General features: G+C 43.2%; 2 protein-coding genes across 9 annotated transcripts in view; one reads left to right on the forward strand and one right to left on the reverse strand.

Moving 5' to 3' along the window:
• The window catches only part of JADE1 (jade family PHD finger 1), a 65436-nt gene that overhangs the window by 17335 nt on the left and 29889 nt on the right, over positions 1-18212 (forward strand). For 7 of the 8 annotated variants that reach the window (XM_033215250.1, XM_033215251.1, XM_033215253.1 and 4 more), the window contains exons 2-3: positions 5353-5430; positions 17837-17922. In XM_033215250.1, the coding sequence (XP_033071141.1) occupies positions 5379-5430; positions 17837-17922 (138 nt within the window). In that variant the 5' untranslated portion in view covers positions 5353-5378. Of the gene's footprint in view, positions 1-486; positions 1554-5352; positions 5431-17836; positions 17923-18212 lie in introns of those variants that run through there. The other variant, XM_033215248.1, reaches the window with a different exon arrangement.
• Positions 11099-12047, reverse strand: LOC117085906 (60S ribosomal protein L6). Its single transcript, XM_033215255.1, has one exon. The coding sequence runs from the start codon at positions 12019-12021 to the stop codon at positions 11155-11157; it is 867 nt and encodes a 288-aa protein (XP_033071146.1). The 5' UTR covers positions 12022-12047; the 3' UTR covers positions 11099-11154.

The raw sequence follows: 18212 nt of genomic DNA on the forward strand, positions 1-18212 counted from the left end.
ACTTCAAGGTCTCATTGCAGTGTTCTCTGTACCTACCATCATGGTCCCTCTTCTCTGTTATGTCTTTATTTTTTTTGAAATGGAGTTTCACTCTTGTTGCTCAGGCTGGAGTGCAGTGGCGCAAGCCCAGCTCACTGCAACCTCCTCCTCCTCGGTTCAGGTGATTCTCCTGCCTCAGCCACCTGAGTAGCTGGGACTACAGGTATGCACCACCACGCCTGGCTAATTTTTGTGTTTTTTTTTTTTTCAGTGGAGACGAGGTTTTTCCATGTTAGCCAGATTGTCTTGAACTCCTGACCTCAGATAATACTCCTGCCTCAGCCTCCCAAAGTGCTGGGATTACAGGCAGGAGCCACTGCGCCTGGCCCTCTGTTCTGTGTTTATTTCATATTTGACTTGAGAGAATCTGTGTTCTCCAGAAATTGCTGTAATGTTTAGAGACACACACGGAACATTTCAGTCATGATGCAAGGCTTTAGTTGATTGAATACTGACAAAGACTCTTTTGACCAAAACTTTAGTCACGCTCCTCTGGTCCTCCACGTGAATGGGCACTACCATGGCCTTCTCTTTGTATTATTGTTGAATCCAGTTGAAGCAAAAATCCTGTTAAAACCAGTTTAGGGAAAATTCTTCACCTGGGTATCTGACCACTCTGTCCTATCTTATCCTGGCCTTTAGCCATAAACCCCTTATCCTTGATATTTTGTTTAATAATCTTCTATCCACTGGCCCCACCCTGCTCCTTGGTTATATAGATCTCCACCTCTCTTGGAATCTGAGTTGCGTTCAGTCTCTGTCCCCCACTGCAGGATCCCACTGCAGTGTTCCCTGTACCTGCCACCATGGTCCCCTTGAGTAAAATCTGCTTTACCATTTCTAACAAGTGTCATGAGTAATTTTTTTCAGTGATACTATTAAGGTAACAGTACATTGAAAACCAAAGTGAAAAAGTTCTAAAAGAGGAAGAAAGTTGAACTGAGCAGTACAGAATATAAGTGTGTGGGGTTGGAGGAGTTAGTGACTTTGAGCTGAGCCCCAGAAGAGAGGTGGGATTAGGATAGGTAGGGAGCAAGAAGCAACAGGAGCAGCATTAGCAGAGAATGAGAACTGAAAGAAAGTGGAGTGTTCAGGGAAGAGGCCTGGCCCAACCAATGCAAGCTCTGGGTCTTGGGGCTTGCTAGAACAGATGCCTGAGTAAAGCTGTGAGAAGTCAGAAAACTTCATTTTTGGCTGGACAGTTTGGACTTAGACCTATTTGTAATGTGGAGTGGAGGGAGAGATCTGCATATAGTAGTTTGATGAGGTTGCCTCATGGGGTGTAATTAATTTGTTGTAGTATTAATTGGAAGTGGGAAGAAATCATAGTTTAGAGAATAGGTGTTTAAAGCTTTCTGTGTACAAGTAGTTGAAGGACAAACCCACGGGGCATACAGGGACTTCGAAGAGTCATAATGTTATGAATCAGTAAACCTTGGCAATTGGCTATAAGGTGAGAATGGATGTGTATGAAGATGCTACTCAGAGTAATATGCTGTGTTACACATGTGTTGGTAAGTACAGTGCTCTGCCCCAAACATGCTCCTTTTTCTGACTACCTCCTCTTTGTTCCTTAGGACTCAGCTCAGTCTTATCAGCCTTCTCTGACTTTTATCCACCTCCTTTATTCCTGTAGAACTCTGTGTTTACCACTGTCAGGCACAAGCAATACTGAATTTCTGTTGCTTGCCTGTCTCTTCAACTAGGCCAGAAGCTCTATGAGGTCAGGGATAGTAATTTTCATCCAGCACCTCCTAATATATGAGATACTCAAATGTTTGTCGGCTGCATTATGTGCTGTTATATCTTCTTGCTACTTTGGGGTGTTGTGAATAGCCATTTTAATTGGTTATTACTTACCTTACTACCATCTAGATAGTAATTAGCCATTGCCCTAAGAGTCAGCAAAGGTGATGATGCAGATGCTGGCTTTTACTGGGGCAGGTGTTTGCAGCATACAATCACTGTATTGTGTAGCTTAAAGATAGTAACATGTATTTTGATTTTCTGATACAGTAAGTAATCCTGGGTGAGATAAATCAGCTTGATGTCAAGGTTTAAGTACTTTAGAGCCACAGAGGAGGAAATTCTGCCGAGCACTAACCCCCATTACTGTGCCAAGTTCCCTGGAGAAGCAAATACAGCACTCTCAAACCCTCATTACTCAAGATCATCAGGGTGGATGAAAATGGATTTCATTAGAAAGAAAATACTATTTTTACTCTTCTTTTACTTGAATAATTTTCCTTAAGAGAGTATTTATGTGTGTTTAGGTGCATCATTGTATTTTGGCCAATGCTCGCGTTCTTTATTTAGTGACTGTTGAAGTGCTTCCTCAGGGAGTTGTGTTTGAAAGCTGGAAAGGAAGTATTTTGATTCAAAAAGATTTTTAAAACTACTCTATTAGATAAATCTAATTTTTTATTTTTTTTTGTAGAGATAGGGGTCTCCCTATGTTGCCCAGTCTGGTCCTAGGTTCAAGTGGTCCTCCTGCCCTGGTGTCCCAAAGTGGTAGGATTACAGGTGTGAGCCACCACGACCAGCCTAGTACCATTTTTTTTAGCACTCTTTTGTAATGTTGGCTTTGGGGAGCTGAAGCTGTTAGGAGTAAGTGGTCCTCTGCTTTTCCCTTTTCCCTTTTACCTCTTGCTGGATCCTGAGGGGACCCGGGGTGCATTCTCTAGAAGGTTGGAGAGCTTAGCTGTCTGCAATTGGTGTTTTTGGCACACACCCAGGGCAGAGAAAACAGTGGAATAGGGAGTGGACCACACGTGTTTCTTGGTTATGGAACCTGAGGGCTGGAGTGGGCTTGCCCCAGGCCAAATTGCAGATTGCCTGGCAGTGGGTGAGTGGGGCTCTTGGAAAAGGGATGGAGTGGGTTTTAGGACTTGACTATGCCTACAGCATGAAACCCCAGCTTCCAAAGCATGTCCATAATGCAGCTCATGACCCATATTGATCAGGACTCATGTTCAGGCTTTCTCTTGGTACATCGTTTTAATGGCTTTTGAAGAATCAATTGATAAACAAAAAACCCACAGACTTTTAACTGGGTGAGTTTCTCAGGAAGGAAATATAAAAAATTGCAGTTATAGATTAGGGACCTAAATATTTGAGTGAATTGTGTAGATCCACTTTTTAAGTGTAGTATAGGAAAAACTTTTCATCTACTTTTTTAGGTTCAGTTTATGCGAGTCTGAATTAAATGACAAAAGACATTACAGGAGAAAAGGCAAGCAAACTTGATGATGTTGATATTTTTATGTGCCACGTAGGGGTAAAGGGAAGGAGACTTCACCGAAGAGAAAAAACTCAAGAAGAGTTAGACCTGAAGGCTTATATACAATTTTAACAAAGGGTGATAAATTGTGAAATGACCTGTCAAAGGAAAAGGGAGTTTAGGGTTTTTTGACTATTCATTTATAGGCCCTTTTAGAGTGGAGTTTTGATTTTTTAAAATTGCTTTCTTGTTCAATCACAGTGGTTCTCTACATTTTTCTTTCTTTTTTTTTTTTTTTGAGACAGAATCTCACTCTGTCCCATAGGCTGGAGTGCAGTGGTGTGATCTCCACTCATTGCAACGCTTCAGCCTCCTGAGTAGCTGGGATTACAGACGCACACCACCACGCACGGCTAATTTTTGTATTTTTAATAGAGACAGGGTTTCACCATGTTCGTCGGGCTGGTCTCCAACTCCTGAACTTGTGATCTGCCCCCCTCGGCCTCCCAAAGTGCAGGGATTACAGGTGTGAGCCACCGCGCCCGGCCCGATTTTCCACATTTTTTTCTCCATACCATTCCTATGTGCCACACTTCTGTTGTTGTTGTTGTTGTGTGTGTGTGTGTGTGTGTGTTGAGACAGGGTCTCTGTTGCCCAGGCTGGAGTGCAGTGGTGTGATCTCAGCTCACTGCAACCTCCACCTCCTGAGTTCAAGTGATTCTCCTGCCTCAGCATCCTGAGTAGCTGGGATTACAGGCACCCGCCACCATACCTGGCTAATTTTTGTATTATTAGTAGAGACGGGGTTTCACAATGTTGGTCAGGCTGGTTTCAAACTCCTGACCTCAAGCGATCCTCCTGCCTTTGCCTCCCAAAGTGCTGGGATTACAGGGGTGAGCCACCACGCCCAGCTTAACACCACATCGCACATATTGTGATTCCCAATGAGGAGGAGGTTGGCATGTATTTTCTGAGAGGGTGGATGGGGTAGGTAGGTGATGGACTACCATACTTTTTCTGACTTGAAAAAGCTCCCTTTCCTCTTTCAGATTCATTGAACTGACGGACCAGTGCCCTAAAGATGTCAGGTTGATCAGTAATTTTAATTTGGAAAAGCTTTTTGTATTTGTTTAGAGAGCTGTCCTGTGTGAATGTAACCATGAGATCATCTGTATAAGTTCATTGGCCATTCTGTCTCAGTCCACTGCCTTCTTACCTAAATGCAGCCTTTCTCATACTTGAGGGTAGTGCTAGAATTCTGTTATCATCAGCTACCTGGGAGGAGTTGGCCAGGTGTGCTGGGTCTTTGTACAAACTGACTTCTTATTTTGGCTGGATTTGGTTGTATTTGTCCTGAAGGGAGTTGAGGTGAAGTGGAGGGGAAATAGTATTGGATTTGGAATTAGAAGCTCCATTCCCACAACATGACCTTGGGGAAGTTGCTGCTTAACCTTTCTTGGCTTTAGTTTCTTCATGTGAAAGGGAGGGATCTGGATCAAAATTGTATAATGTCTGTGGTGCCTTCCTGTTCCATCTGTGGGGTTGGAGATGACTGGAGGAGACATTTGCATTCCCATTACCCCATTTGTTTTATTTCTTTCGGCTTTTAGGGTTATTTTAGTGTAATTTGCCCAAGAAGCATAATCATGCCCAGTGCAGTGTAAATATTCACACATCCAGGCACAACCCCACCCCCAACATGTACGCATAAAATATGAATCTGTCTGTAGTGAAGATGCACAGTACAGTGTTCACTGCTGTGGATTTTTTTCTGCAGTGCTTGCTGCCAGTCAGCTAAATACTCCTGGAGTAGTTATAGTAATAATGTCACAGGAATATAGAAAGAAACCTGGCACCTTTGGGAGACCTACTGATACGTGACTTCTCTACCCTTCCCCCTCCTTTTTTAACCTGGTCTGTTAATGATTGTACCTAATTATGTATCTTTGGTCTTTTTACTGTTTACAATTCAAATGCTACTTAAAGCCTTTTGTTTGCTTTTGTTTGCTGTGAATCCTGGGCTGCCATCTGAAGCACAACTTGATGATTGTGTATTATCATCTTGGGTTAAGTGCTGTCTCATTGCTTTGCAGGCTGCCTGCTGTTTCCCGGGGAGATCATGAAACGAGGTCGCCTTCCCAGCAGCAGTGAGGATTCTGACGACAATGGCAGTAAGTCCTGCTTTGTTGTTCTTGGAGCCTACCAGGGTTTGGGTCAGGGTAAAAACATGATTTTTTAATGTAATGCTTTAAATAGCTGAGGCCCTTTGCATATCAGGCAGGTCAGAGAAAGCCAAAGCCTGGAGAAACATACCTGAGTGTGATACTGCAGGTCTGTAACCAGATCTTGCTGGGTAAGGTTGACTGCAAGCAAGCATTCCTGAGGCTTCCTATTTGTTATCCTGGGAGGAATAATCCAGTTCTAAGGGTCACTAGTGTGTCTGGTTTTCCTAAACATCATTTATGGTACTTCACAGTTGCGCTTTATGAAAGGGGAACTTAATCAAAGCCAGGTAGTCATTAACTGGTTCAACTCAATACAAGGGGAGGTTGAAGACTGCCTAGTGTGATGTGAAAATTATTAAGTACAGGTTCTTAATAGGTCGAAAGTCCTTGCTCTTCACTTGGTTTTAATGTGACTGTATTTAATACTACTACTGTCTGTATCTCAGCTCTCTGGCAACTTCATATTTTCACAGTGCAGCTGAGAACCAGAAGTTAGTTGGCTTCCAGGCAGTCAAAATAAATATCACACAGTGTCTGTGTATTGAGAAGCTAACAGACTACTCAGAGAAGAGCTCCCCTCAGATAACAGGGAAATTTTGTACCTAGCACAGTGTCTGAGCTCTAGCCTGTTAGCTTCTGTTTTATATTACAGATTAAACCCAGTACACCTTGAAAGAATGCTTGTGTGATGGGAAAGGAGCTGGGCCTGCTTTCAAGGAACTCTGCTTTAGACATATGTAAGAACAGCTCTGATGGGAAAGTCATCAGGGCAGTAATAGAGATGTCTTTTTGATACACTGTGGAAACAGATGCAGATACAGATTCAGAGGAGGCGAGGGCAGGGAATCCTGTAGAGGAGATGAAGGTTGTATGGATCCTTAAGGGTGAAATACTTTTTAGGCAAATAGGGTTATTTTCAGTTTTCTGTGCTCCAAGTTTTCAGCAAATTAAAAGCTGCACATTAGAAAGCAAGGCTTTGCTTTCTAGGTGCCACCCTGTTCAGAAGGGGGGACCAGGAACGTGAAAAACAGAATTCAGAGTGGTATTTCAGTTGGTGTGCTTGGCGTAGCCATGGGGCTATTGGGGAGGAGAACTGGCCGTTACGGGAGAGTGTCAGGTGTGAAGGGCTTGCGATGAGGAGCTCTAAGGAATTGAGAGTTTTAGGACTGACTGCTGATGTTGGCAGCAGGAGAGAAGTGAACTAGTTGAGAGAGGGTGTAGGGGCTCCAGAGGGAAAGACCTTTCCTCTTATTTCAGAGAAAGGTATTGAAGGTCTGTTTCCAAGTGCAGGCAGGTAAAGCCGCCCGTCCAAGTCTTTGGGATTGGGATGCCCCCTTCCGAACTTCTGAGGCGCTTGTCGTTTCATAACCCTCCCTACCTGTTTTCTGATGTTTACAGTTTTAGGCATTTTACTCCTTGAGGCAAAAACATGCTTTGAAATTTCTTCTATGCCCCTGTGTGACGCCTATCAGAGTGTCTTCGTGAGTTATAAGTACTCCATAAATGCTGTTTGCTTGAGTACATAATTTTGTCCTGCATTAATTAAAAAAAAAAAAAAGTCTTGCCTGGCCCGGTAGCTCATGCCTGTAATCCCAGCACTTTGGGAGGCCGAGGCAGGCGGATCACAAAGTCAAGAGATCAAGACCATCCTGGCCAACATGGTGAAACCCCGTCTCTACTAAAAATTAGCTGGGCGTGATGCTGCACACCTGAAGTCCCAGCTCCTCTGGAGGCTGAGGCAGGAGAATCACTTGAACCCAGGAGGCGGAGGTTGCAGTGAGCCGAGATCGCAGCCCCTGTACTCCAGCCTGGCGACAGAGCAAGACTCCGTCTCAAAAAAATCTTGCTTTTAGAGTCAGAATTGGTCAGAAGACTGCTTGATGAATTGCCTCCACATAAAGATAATGCCCAATAAAAGCTTGAGAGCCCTCTTTAAATATTTTTCTCCGTGTTGAGCATCAGGTGTGTGCTCATTCTGTCTGCTCTTGTCACTGCCTGCCTCTCTTCCTCCTTGGGAGAGCTGGGTTAGAAAACTTTCTCCTGGATGTTCTCTCAGATTTAGAGCCTTCTCTTTTCTGGACCAGCATTGTCCCATAGGATGAGAATGTCCTAACATAGTGCAACTGAGGAGCTGAATTTTAAACCTTTGCTAATTTTAATGAATTAAAAAATTTGAAGACACATGTGGCTAATGTCTACTGTATTGGACAGTGTAGTTCTGGACCCTGGCTTAGTTTAGTCCCTCTCAGTTGTCCGGAGGCTCCTAGTAGCCCAGAAGGCCCCATATTAGTCAGCTTAGGATGCTACAGAAAAGTACCACAGCCTGAGTAGTTTAAAGCAACAGAAATTTGTTTTCTTACAGTTCTGGAGACTAGAAGTCCAAGGTGCTGGCAGGTGTGCTGTCTTCTGAGGCCTCTTGTGGTTTGTAGATGGTCTTCTTCACACTGTGTTCTTACTTGGCCTTTCCTCTGCACAGGCATCCCTGGTGTGCCTTGGTGTGACTAAATTGGATTACGGCCCACCCTAATAGCCTAGCCTCATTTTAACTCATTCACCCCTTTCAGGGCCCTGTCTCCAAATTATAGTCATATTCTGAGATTGGAGGTTAGGACTTCAAAGTACGCATTTGGGGGTGGGGGGTACAATTCAGCCCATAAAAGCCCTAGAAGACCAAATATTTCTTTTTTTTTTTTTTTTAGACAGAGTTTTTGCTCTGTCGCCCAGGATGGAGTGCGGTGGCACGATCTTGGCACACTGCAAGCTCTGCCTCCTGGGTTCATGCCATTCTGCTGCCTCAGCCTCCAAGGAACTGGGACTACAGGTGCCTGCCACCACACCCGGCGACTTTTTTGTATTTTTTAGTGGAGACAGGGTTTCACTATCTTAGCCAGGATGGTCTTGATCTCCTGACCTCGAGATCCTCTTGCCTTGGCCTCCCAAAGTGCTGGGATTACAGGCGTGAGCCACTGCACCCGGCCAAATATTTCATCTAAAATATATATGTTCAGGACGGATACGGTGGCTCATGACTGTAATCCTGACACTTAGGGAGGCTGAGCTGGGAGGATTGCTTGAGCCCAGGAATTGGAGACCAGCCTGGGCAACAAAGCAAGAACCCATCTCTGTTAAAAAAAAAAAAAAAATTCCACCTAGAATTCTGGTTAGAAATGAAGGAGGAGAAGAGTGTCCACAGTCCCAACCAAAAGTGTGTCTGTCAAGTCACAAGTCTGTACTGGCCTCCGTCAAGAAGCTGGGAGTGGAGAACTAAGGTAAATATAGGTTACCAAAGGGTTAGCCTAGGCTTAAACATGGAAATCTGGTGGTGAAGGAGAGGAATGATAGTTGCTAGTAGAAGGTTGGTCGTCCTTTTGTCATACAGCTGGTTCAATATAAAGTATATGTTGATGCTTTATGGCCATGCTCTCTGTCCACGCTCAATGATTTGATAAGGTGGATGATGGTAGTGGTAAACACAGAGTTCTCATTAAGAACCTCTGGAATGCCAGGCTTATAAAAAGATGCACATGCTCATTTCCATGGAACACACCCCTTTCCATCCCGTCTGAAGGCAGCCGGTTCACAGTGTAGGCCTTTGCCACCAACCCACTCATTTGCATTGGAGCCTTCCTTTTGTATATAACTGGGTGGCCTGCGTCGGGGGGCATGCCTTCTGTCCCTGCATTCAGGTCCACAAAATGAGCCCTACCTGGGTTAACTACCCATACCCTGCCTGCCTTCAGCTGGGCCTGTGCATTTGGAAAGTTCTGCTTACAAGAAGGACAGGGTCTATGCAGTGGCCACACCTCAACCTCTCCAGCCTGCAGGCCTGACAGAATTTTGGCAGCACTTCCCAGCCCAGTGCAGACCATGTCCAAGTGAAAGAGAGGCAGCTGCAGACGCCAGCATGGGGCTGCAGCATCAGCCACAGCCATGGCTGGGACTTGCTGGCCTCTGGTCTGGAGCCCTTTGCCTTGTTTTCTGGCCTGTCCCAGAGGAATACCGGTGTGGTATTTACAGTTGGGGATGGACAGGCATTTTCTGTGCCAAGTGCAAGCCCTTATACAACTGCAGTCATAGTTGAAGGCTTTCTCCAGGTCCCCTGGAGGTCCAGCCCTGCAGTTGGATGGAGTAATGTTGGGGTATTTGCAGGCAGCGTCTGAAGTTGCTGGGCTTCTGGGACTGCGTGGCTCAGCCAGTCTCTGAAGTTACACTTTGCGCCAGAGTGTGGCCAGGGTAAACAAGTCCTTAATTTTCTGCTTTCCAGCCCAGGATCCTGTTGTTAGGGATTTGGCAAATGTGGGAATGGGGTCTACTAACTACTTTAAGTACAGTTGACCCTTGAACAACTCCCCCCACCCTGCGAATCAGAATTCTTTGTATAACATTTGGCTCCCAAAAACTTTACTACTAATAGCCTACTGTTGACCAGAAGCCTTACTAATAACATAAATAAATAAACATATTTTATATGTCATGTGTATTATATACTATATTTTTACAATAAGGTAAGCTAGAGAGAATATTAAGAACATCATAAAGAAGAGAAAAAATATATGTGTGTGTGTATATATATATAAAATATACTATTCAGTGAGTAAAAGTAGATCATCATAAAAGTCTTCATCCTCGTCTTCATGTTGAGTAGGTAGAAGAGGAGAAGGAGGAAGAGAAGGCATTGGTCTTGCTGTCTTAGGGGTGGCAGAAAGAAAATTCTCACGTTAAGTGAACTGGGCAGTTAAAACCTGTGTTGTTCAAGAATCAACTATATTTCTAAAACCTAAAGGACATTTCATTTTATCTTCAGTAAACTTGTGGAGGCTAATTAAGACATCAGGTATCCTTGTTTTTATCAGGAATTATATATTGTTGGTTATCTCAGGCCAATAGTAGCTAGCTCTGATCAACACTGGTTTTTTTTTTTTTTTTTTTTTTTTTTGAGATGGAGTCTCGCTCTGTTGCCCAGGCTGGAGTACAGTGGCGTGATCTCAGCTCACTGCAACCTCCATCTCCCAGGTTCAAGTGATTTTCCCGCATCAGCCTCCTGAGTATGATCAGCATCTTTATATAAATGTAGCAAATGGTGTTTTTGTTGGTTTTGGTTGTTTTTAAATTTGGTGTCTCTCAAAAGTCCAAAGGGAGATTGATCTCATTCCTTCCTTCACACAGAAGGATAGCAGTGTGGTGATACTGTTAAGATTTTCCTAACGTTGTAGAGCAGGGCTTCTTGTTCTTGTCTGACTTCCTTTAAGTTTCAGAGATTTGTTGACTTTCTATGGGAAAAGGCCTATCTTCTATGGGAAGAAGGCCTGGAACCAGGCTTCATGTGGGCCCTCTCTGGTCTCCCTGCTTCTACACCTGGGCTAGGGTGAAGTGCTCTGTCTCCCCACCTATCAGAGCCAGGCTCTGCCCCATCACTTGTGATAAGGAATGGGCAGAAAGGAAGCCAACTGAAATTTAAAATTAGTAATTTTCCCACTGACTTGTACTTGGACCTCAGCAGAAATGGTGGGTGAGTGTTAAATGTTTGTGTGTCAGTTGGTTGAAGGCCTAAGTATATTTAAGTATGTTGAAACATTTATGGGCCAGTTCTTTGAATGTATGTATGATGCCTTTGTTTTTTTTTTTTTTTTTTTTTTTGTAGTTAGCTATTTAATGAGGTTCTTAAGACATTTAGAACACCAATTTGTGAGGATAAATTCCATTCGTCAGGGCAAAAACAGATCGCAGGTAGCCCTGGAGCTGAGGAACAGCTTTGATTTTTGGTAGAATTTGTGAGTCCACAGCTTTCTGATCAATCTTGCGCTGCTCTGTAATCTCGTATTTCTCTTTCTCTGTGTCGAAGATCTCACCTTCCTGGTGTCTGGGCTTCCTCAACTTCTTCTTCTTGAAGTAAGCATCAGTAAGATGTTTTGGGATTTTGACATTGCTGATATCGATTTTGGTTGAGGTGGCAATGACAAATTTCTGGTGTGTTCTTCGTAGAGGAACTCGATTGAGGACCAGAGGTCCAGTCACAAGTAACAAGCCACTAGCCAGCTGCTTCAAGAAAACCACCCTCTTGCCCCTGTGGCGCCCAGTGAGGATGATCAGAATGGTCCCGGGGGTAATGCTGGCTCGCAGTTTTCTCACGTGCTGACTGAAGGGTTTTTTGCCGTGGCTCAACAGCTTTCGAGGCACATCTTCAGTAGGATAATATCTAGGCATTTTGCGAAGTTTAACCACCCGGGTACCGCCGTTCTTGTCACCACCAACTGGTTTTGTAAGAGTTGCAAGAACCTTCTCCTTCTTTTTCTTTTCAACCTTGGATTTAGCGGCTGAGTACTTCCTCTTGTACATGGCCTTTCTGGAATACATGGCAGATCGGGAATACCTGCCAATTCCTCTGACAAGGACAGGGTTGCGGCTGCAATGGGGCTTCCCCTTCTTGGGCTTCTTAGCCTTGAGGTTACCCTTTTTCACCTTGCCACCAGCATCAGCCTTCTTGACTTCAGGTTTCTTCTCTTTAGTATCTGGCTTCTCAACTTTTTCACCCGCCATCTTGCAAGATGGGAAAGCTGTATGATGCCTTTGTTTGTTGGAAGTAGAAGTGAGTTGGGCTGTAGAGCTGGGCTATGTTGGGGTAAAAAACTATGGTAGGTATAGGGTCAGCCCCTTATCTAAATGACAGTTATATCAGATGCTTGTCCTCTATCATGCAGCTAAAGCAAATAAACAGTAACTGGATTAAATTTATCTAATTTGAGATGAGAGTTAACACAGCCTTGCTTTACTCAATACAAGGCTAGCTTGGCTTTTAAGTAACTCGTAGGTACATTTGTCAGGTCTGTGTGCCCTTGATGTGACACCAAACTGCTGGACTCGACACTTGCCAGTTTTAAGCATCTTACTTTGTTAAGCTGGTTTAACACCCCTAAAGACAGATACCAGCATATTATTTAGTGGCCAGAGCAGTGACTGAGACAGGAGGACTGCCATTTGATCAGTGGCAAGGTTCTTTCATAGTTTGCATTTTGTAGTGCAGCGAACACGAAGACTGCCATTCATTCTAATTTCTGAACCTTTCGTGCATGGCACAACATGAGAAGCTTACCACACACTAGCTACTAAATGTGGAAGGTGTGTGCAATATGTGTTAGATTTACTCTTGAGGTTTTCCTTATTTTAGATCTAGGGCAAGACAACATGGCTATTTTTAATATTTCAAAGGGAAGTGAGTGTTGGAGATGTCTGTATAATAGGACTGGAAAGAACGTTAGGCCCAGGCAGGGTCCATGTTCATGATGCTACGATCTATGAGCCTTTTATAACTTTATATTAACCCAAAGGATTCTGTTTTAGTGGAAGTTGGGGATATTAAAAACAAGACAAAATGTTTTTCCCCACTCAGTCTCTCCCGTGTTTAACATGAAGTAATGTAACATAGAATTGTTCTTAACCGAACAGTATATGTCAAGAATTTTAAGTCATTTAAATTTGTCAGTAAAGTGAACTTAACTTTAGGTAATAATTTTACCTTGTGAATGGCAGTAAAATACTTTTAGACATTATTAGCAGATTTTTAGAGTTCCCAACTCCTTTCCTGAAAGCGAAAAAAAAAAAAGCAAAATTTTATTTGTCATATGCTTAAATTAGTTTGTCATTAAATATCAGCACTCTGGAAACAAACAAAATGCAAACCAACCCAGTGTAATCTTATGCAGGTTTTAACAATAGCAAACACACTGTTTTTAATGTTTTGCTGTAGCATAAATCACTGACTCCTGGTCTTTTTAGTATTTAAAATACTCTAATTTCTGGTTTAACCCCACTGTCCTACCCCTAGTATTTTCCAGAAGGTGTTTATAAATTTTGTTTTAATTAAAAGAGAGTGTTAATTATTTTGGTTTTAATAATATTCTGGTAGCTTCCTGACTGCCTGGGAGTGTCTGAGGAGAGCCTGGCTGTAGAGCAGTGTTGGTGTAGCAATGTCAAGACACTCCCTTTGAGTCTTTAGCCTGTGGCCTTCCATGAATGTTTCTGTAGATGTAGGTGCATTCCAAGCAGGAAACAGTGGCTCCACAAATCTATCTTTAAATGTATTATTGCTTTATTTTCCTTGAGCTCAAAAGCGTATCTTCTATTAGGTGAAACAGGAGTAAATTCTTAGTGCCTACCACCTTGAGTTCATGGGTTACAGTGATGGTTAGAGCATGATTGATTGTCCTCAACAATGACTCTTAAAAAAAATTATCTACTTTTCAGAGAAATATTGAGAATCTGCTGTGTGCACAGCACTGACTGATTTAGCTATGCTCTGTGTTGTAAATTGTTGTCTTATACCAGTGGCTCTTGATAGATTAACTTTTTGATACAGTAAGAAAATGAGAAGGAATAGATCACCAGTGCTCCTGGACATGGAAGGCAGAGCAGTTCCCTTGGGTTCACAACCCCCTCTTTGGTTCCTCAGCAAAGTCTAGGTTTTATACAGACCACTTGTGTAAAGTAAAATAAAATTTTTTTCTCCTTACTGTTAATGGATGGTATCTCGGTGATAAATGTTTAATAGCTTTATTGAGAAATAATTGACATACAGTGAGCCTCTGAGACTCATATATTTAAATTGTGTACTTTGATACGTTTTGACATGTTTACACCCATGAAATCATTGAAATCAAGATAATCCTTCCCTCCCACTTTTCTCTAGTCTTCCATTGATCTACTTTCTGTCACTGTAGATTAGTTTGCATTTCTAGAGTTGTATGTAAATAGAATAATAGAGTATGGACTCTTGTTTTTGGTCTGGCTTCTTTCACTCAGGAGAATTACTTCAGCATTCATTCATGTTTGCATGTATCAGTAACTCATTCCTTTTTATTACTGCTGGGTGGTTTTCCACTGTATGGATATATACATATACATATACCAGAGTTTTTTCATTCACAGTCTGTTGGTGGATGTTTAGGTTGTTTCTGATTTTTGGCTTTTCTAAATAAGCTGCTAAGATCATTCCTTATGCCAGTGATAATTTAAATTTAGTTTCTTTATCAGTTTTTCCCTATCTGCAAAGTGCGTTTAATAGGATTAATTTTGCTTTTCCTCCTCCTGTATTGTATCAACACTAGGTAAATTAAGAGAAAAAGGAACAGACTATTTTTGGGTGGACTAGAGTTTCTCTTGGTTATTACTATTGGATACCAAGTATGTAGCATCTTTGTATCTCTGTTTTTAAAAGCAAATGTGGCATAGACAGCAGTTTTCAGGATTTATAAAAGCAGTCCTAGGAAAAGCTTTCAAATGAGTGTCATTATTTGGGTTGTGTTCTATGCCAGCAAAGCTGCAAGCTTCCTGGGAACCTTGGAAACTACTTGGGAGGGATCCTGACAGATCCTCAAGAAGACACAAGAGGGTCAGAAAACCTGAGAGTGAACAAATTTGTTGTTTCTGCTTTAACTCTGAAAGTATTTGACTCTGGAGACCCTCTTCTCCCAAGTTCATGTTAATTTTTTTTTTTTTTTTTTGAGATGGAGTCTTGCTCTTTCGCCCGGGCTGGAGTGCAGTGGCCGGATCTCAGCTCACTGCAAGCTCCGCCTCCCGGGTTTTACGCCATTCTCCTGCCTCAGCCTCCGGAGTAGCTGGGACTACAGGCGCCCGCCACCTCGCCCGGCTAGTTTTTTGTATTTTTAGTAGAGACGGGGTTTCACCCTGTTAGCCAGGATGGTGTCGATCTCCTGACCTCGTGATCCGCCCGTCTCGGCCTCCCAAAGTGCTGGGATTACAGGCTTGAGCCACCGCGCCCGGCCGTTCATGTTAATTTTTAAAGTATAGCAATGGAGTGATTATCTAAATTTCTGGCTTTGTTCCTTATCATTTATAACCTTTTCCATAGTAATTCAAAGCAGAGGAGGATCATCCCTTTTTGTTCTGCTTTTCTTTCCTTCCCCAAACCTTCTGGGAATTCCATCCAGACACTGCGTGTGCTTTTCCTCCTCTCTTCTTTCGGGCTGTGGACCAGCTGGAGGATGGCCTCCAGGACAAGAGGGAGAAAGAGAGGCCTCTTTATAGACCCTAGGAGCCACCCAGCCACCTTCATCTCCAGGTTCCTAACTTGGCATCTGTCTTCCTTTTTTCCAGTAATGACCAGATTTAGAACTTCTGCAGGTTCGGCTCACCCCAGTGTGCCCAGAACATTTCTTTCGGTGTGGGAGTGAAATATTCTTGTTCATTTAGAGTCTAAAGAGGTACACTTAGTATTTATTTAAAGAATAATTTTCTAAAACATTTACTGCAATGCCATGGGGCCACCAGCGGGAGGTCCAGTTCTGCTGATTCTGCTAGCAGAACAGCAGTCAGTCAGTTGACCTAGTATTGAGCCTCAGAACTGGTGCTCAAGGGTAGTGCCGACGTTGTCCCTTTCAGGGAAGCGTGGCAATCCCATTTGGTCTTGGTCATTGCAAATCTGATGATAGGCTTATGTGCAGAATCTATTTCTTAAAGTCCCCAAGGTTTTAAGGGTGCTTTGATTCTCTGTTCCTGTCTCTGGAATCTGTAGAGATAAGAGCTTCCTGTCTGAGTGACAAATGATTTCACTGGAAGAATGGCAGCTAACCTTAACCTTTGGCTTTTATTTTTCTGGAGTTTGTTAATTTCTGGAAAATGGTACAGTATGTATTCAGAATTGGGGTGATGATTATTAAAAATAGGAGGTGGAGGTGAATTATCAGAAAGTTGGACAAATACTACATGTGGGTGTTAGGGCTGTTTCAGATCTCTGGCAGCAGTACGGCACCCACAAGTGGAAGGTTTTGCATTTAAGTTGTCTTTGTAACAAATTAACAGGAGGCAGAGGCAGAGATGGAGAAGAGGGGCTGGAAATATTAGGAAGTTGAATTGACCCATCTATTGATTGTGTCCTGAGTGAAAGGAGTCTAGGATGACTCTTAGATTTCTGATGTCAAGTAGAAATGGTGGTAATAAACATCAAAGTAGGAATGTAAGAGGTAGAACAGGTTTGGGTAAAATGTTGAGCCCAGTTTTTATAATGCTGAGTTGACAGATAGAAGGAATACCTTAGGGTTGATGTCTTATGTGAAGGTGAAAATGGATCTGGAGCTTGGAAGGGAGGTTAGTCTGGGAATGTAGGTCTGGCAGGTTCCTCTGGGTGTGCTGGGTAAGACTGTCGACATCCCCCTGGGGAGAACATTTGGAGCAAGAAAAGAACAAAGAGTTCAGGAGAAACCCATGTTGATGGGATGCATGGAGAGGAGGAGCCCACAGAGTGGAAAGAGAATTGCCACTGAGGCTGAGGGAATATTTCAGACAGGATGGAGTTGCTGGTGCTGAGAAGTGTCAGGGCAGAGACGAGCTCAGACTTGGCAGCAGTTGGGAGATCCTGTTAGGCAGCAGTTATGTACCGTGTTATGGGGGAGGCCAGATGATAGGTGTAGACCCCCTTTGTAAGAAAGGCAGAGAACAGAGCCAGTTGGCATTTTCATGGGAAAGTGGAGCAAATTTTAGGGGTTATTTGGCAGTTGGCCCCTTAGTCTTCACTAAGTTTGTTCACCTACCATCCTCTCTACTTACAGCACTATACGACCTACTTCGTCTACCCCATAGGCCTGAGGTTCCCTGTCTAGGGATTGCTAAGTTTTTAATGCCTTGTCGAGTCAAACCTTTTTTTAAAAAAGTGTTTTAGAAAGCTTCCTGAAAACTCAGTAAGATGTTTTTCTTTTCTTTTGTTTTCTTTTTTTTTTTTTTTGACGGAGTCTTGCTGTGTCTCCCAGGCTGGAGTGCGGTGATGCAATCTCGGCTCATTGCAGCCTCTGCCTCCTAGGTTCAAGCAATTCTCCTGCCTTGCTGAGAAGGTGGGATTACAGGTGCCTGCCACCATACGAAGATAATTTTTGTATTTTTAGTAGAGGTGGGGTTTCTCTAAGTTGGCCAGGCTGGTCTTGAACTCCTGACCTCAGGTGGTCCACCTACCTTGGCCTCCCATAGTGTTGGGATTACAGGCGTGAGCCACCACCCCGGCCTGTTATTTTTTCAGTTTGTATTTAGCAGCATGAGACTTTGAACCTCTTCAGTGCAGGCTTATGGGTGAAGACTACACCTGCATGGTATTCTTAACGTCCTCTCTCCCTTTGGGTACGGTCCTTGATATAGCATCCCTGCACAGAATGAGCACATTAGGCCTACTAACGAGTTAAATAATTGATGGAAGTGGAAGAGCTCTGTGAGAGCCAAGAAGGCATCACAGGTGGTCTCATGGTACAGTGCTGAGGTGACCCTGGGATGAGTTTGGATAAGAAAACCCCTGAGAACACTCAGTAACTCCTGCAGTTTTTAATGGTTCTTATTTGGATGTTTGTTTCTTTAGGCCTGTCAACTACTTGGTCCCAGAATTCCCGATCCCAGCATAGGAGAAGTTCCTGCTCCAGACATGAAGATCGCAAGCCTTCGGAGGTACTTCTTGACTGCTTGCCTGACCGTGCATGAATATATGCTGCCGTATATACCTAGTTGAGTGGTGTCTATTTGTGCAGTCCTGGGCAGAGTATTCAAATCCTTGTGCCTCAGTTTCCAAATCTGTAAGATGGGGAGAACACAAGTGTCTACCTCATAGGATTGTTGTGAGGATTAAGTGGGTTAACACACATAGGCTAATACATGCAAAGCATGTAAATAGTTGCTGACACATAAAAAGTGCTCAGTAAGTGTTATTATTCATTATATTCTTTTTTTCCTTTCCTGTT

This window comes from Trachypithecus francoisi, unplaced genomic scaffold (assembly GCF_009764315.1).
Source record: "Trachypithecus francoisi isolate TF-2019V2 unplaced genomic scaffold, Tfra_2.0 Lachesis_group1, whole genome shotgun sequence".
In the NCBI taxonomy this organism is placed as follows: Eukaryota; Metazoa; Chordata; class Mammalia; order Primates; family Cercopithecidae; genus Trachypithecus; species Trachypithecus francoisi.

What these genes read in the sequence shown, in the direction of transcription:
- LOC117085906 (XM_033215255.1), bottom strand. Translation starts at nt 12,021, where the DNA reads ATGGCGGGTGAAAAAGTTGAGAAGCCAGATACTAAAGAGAAGAAACCT.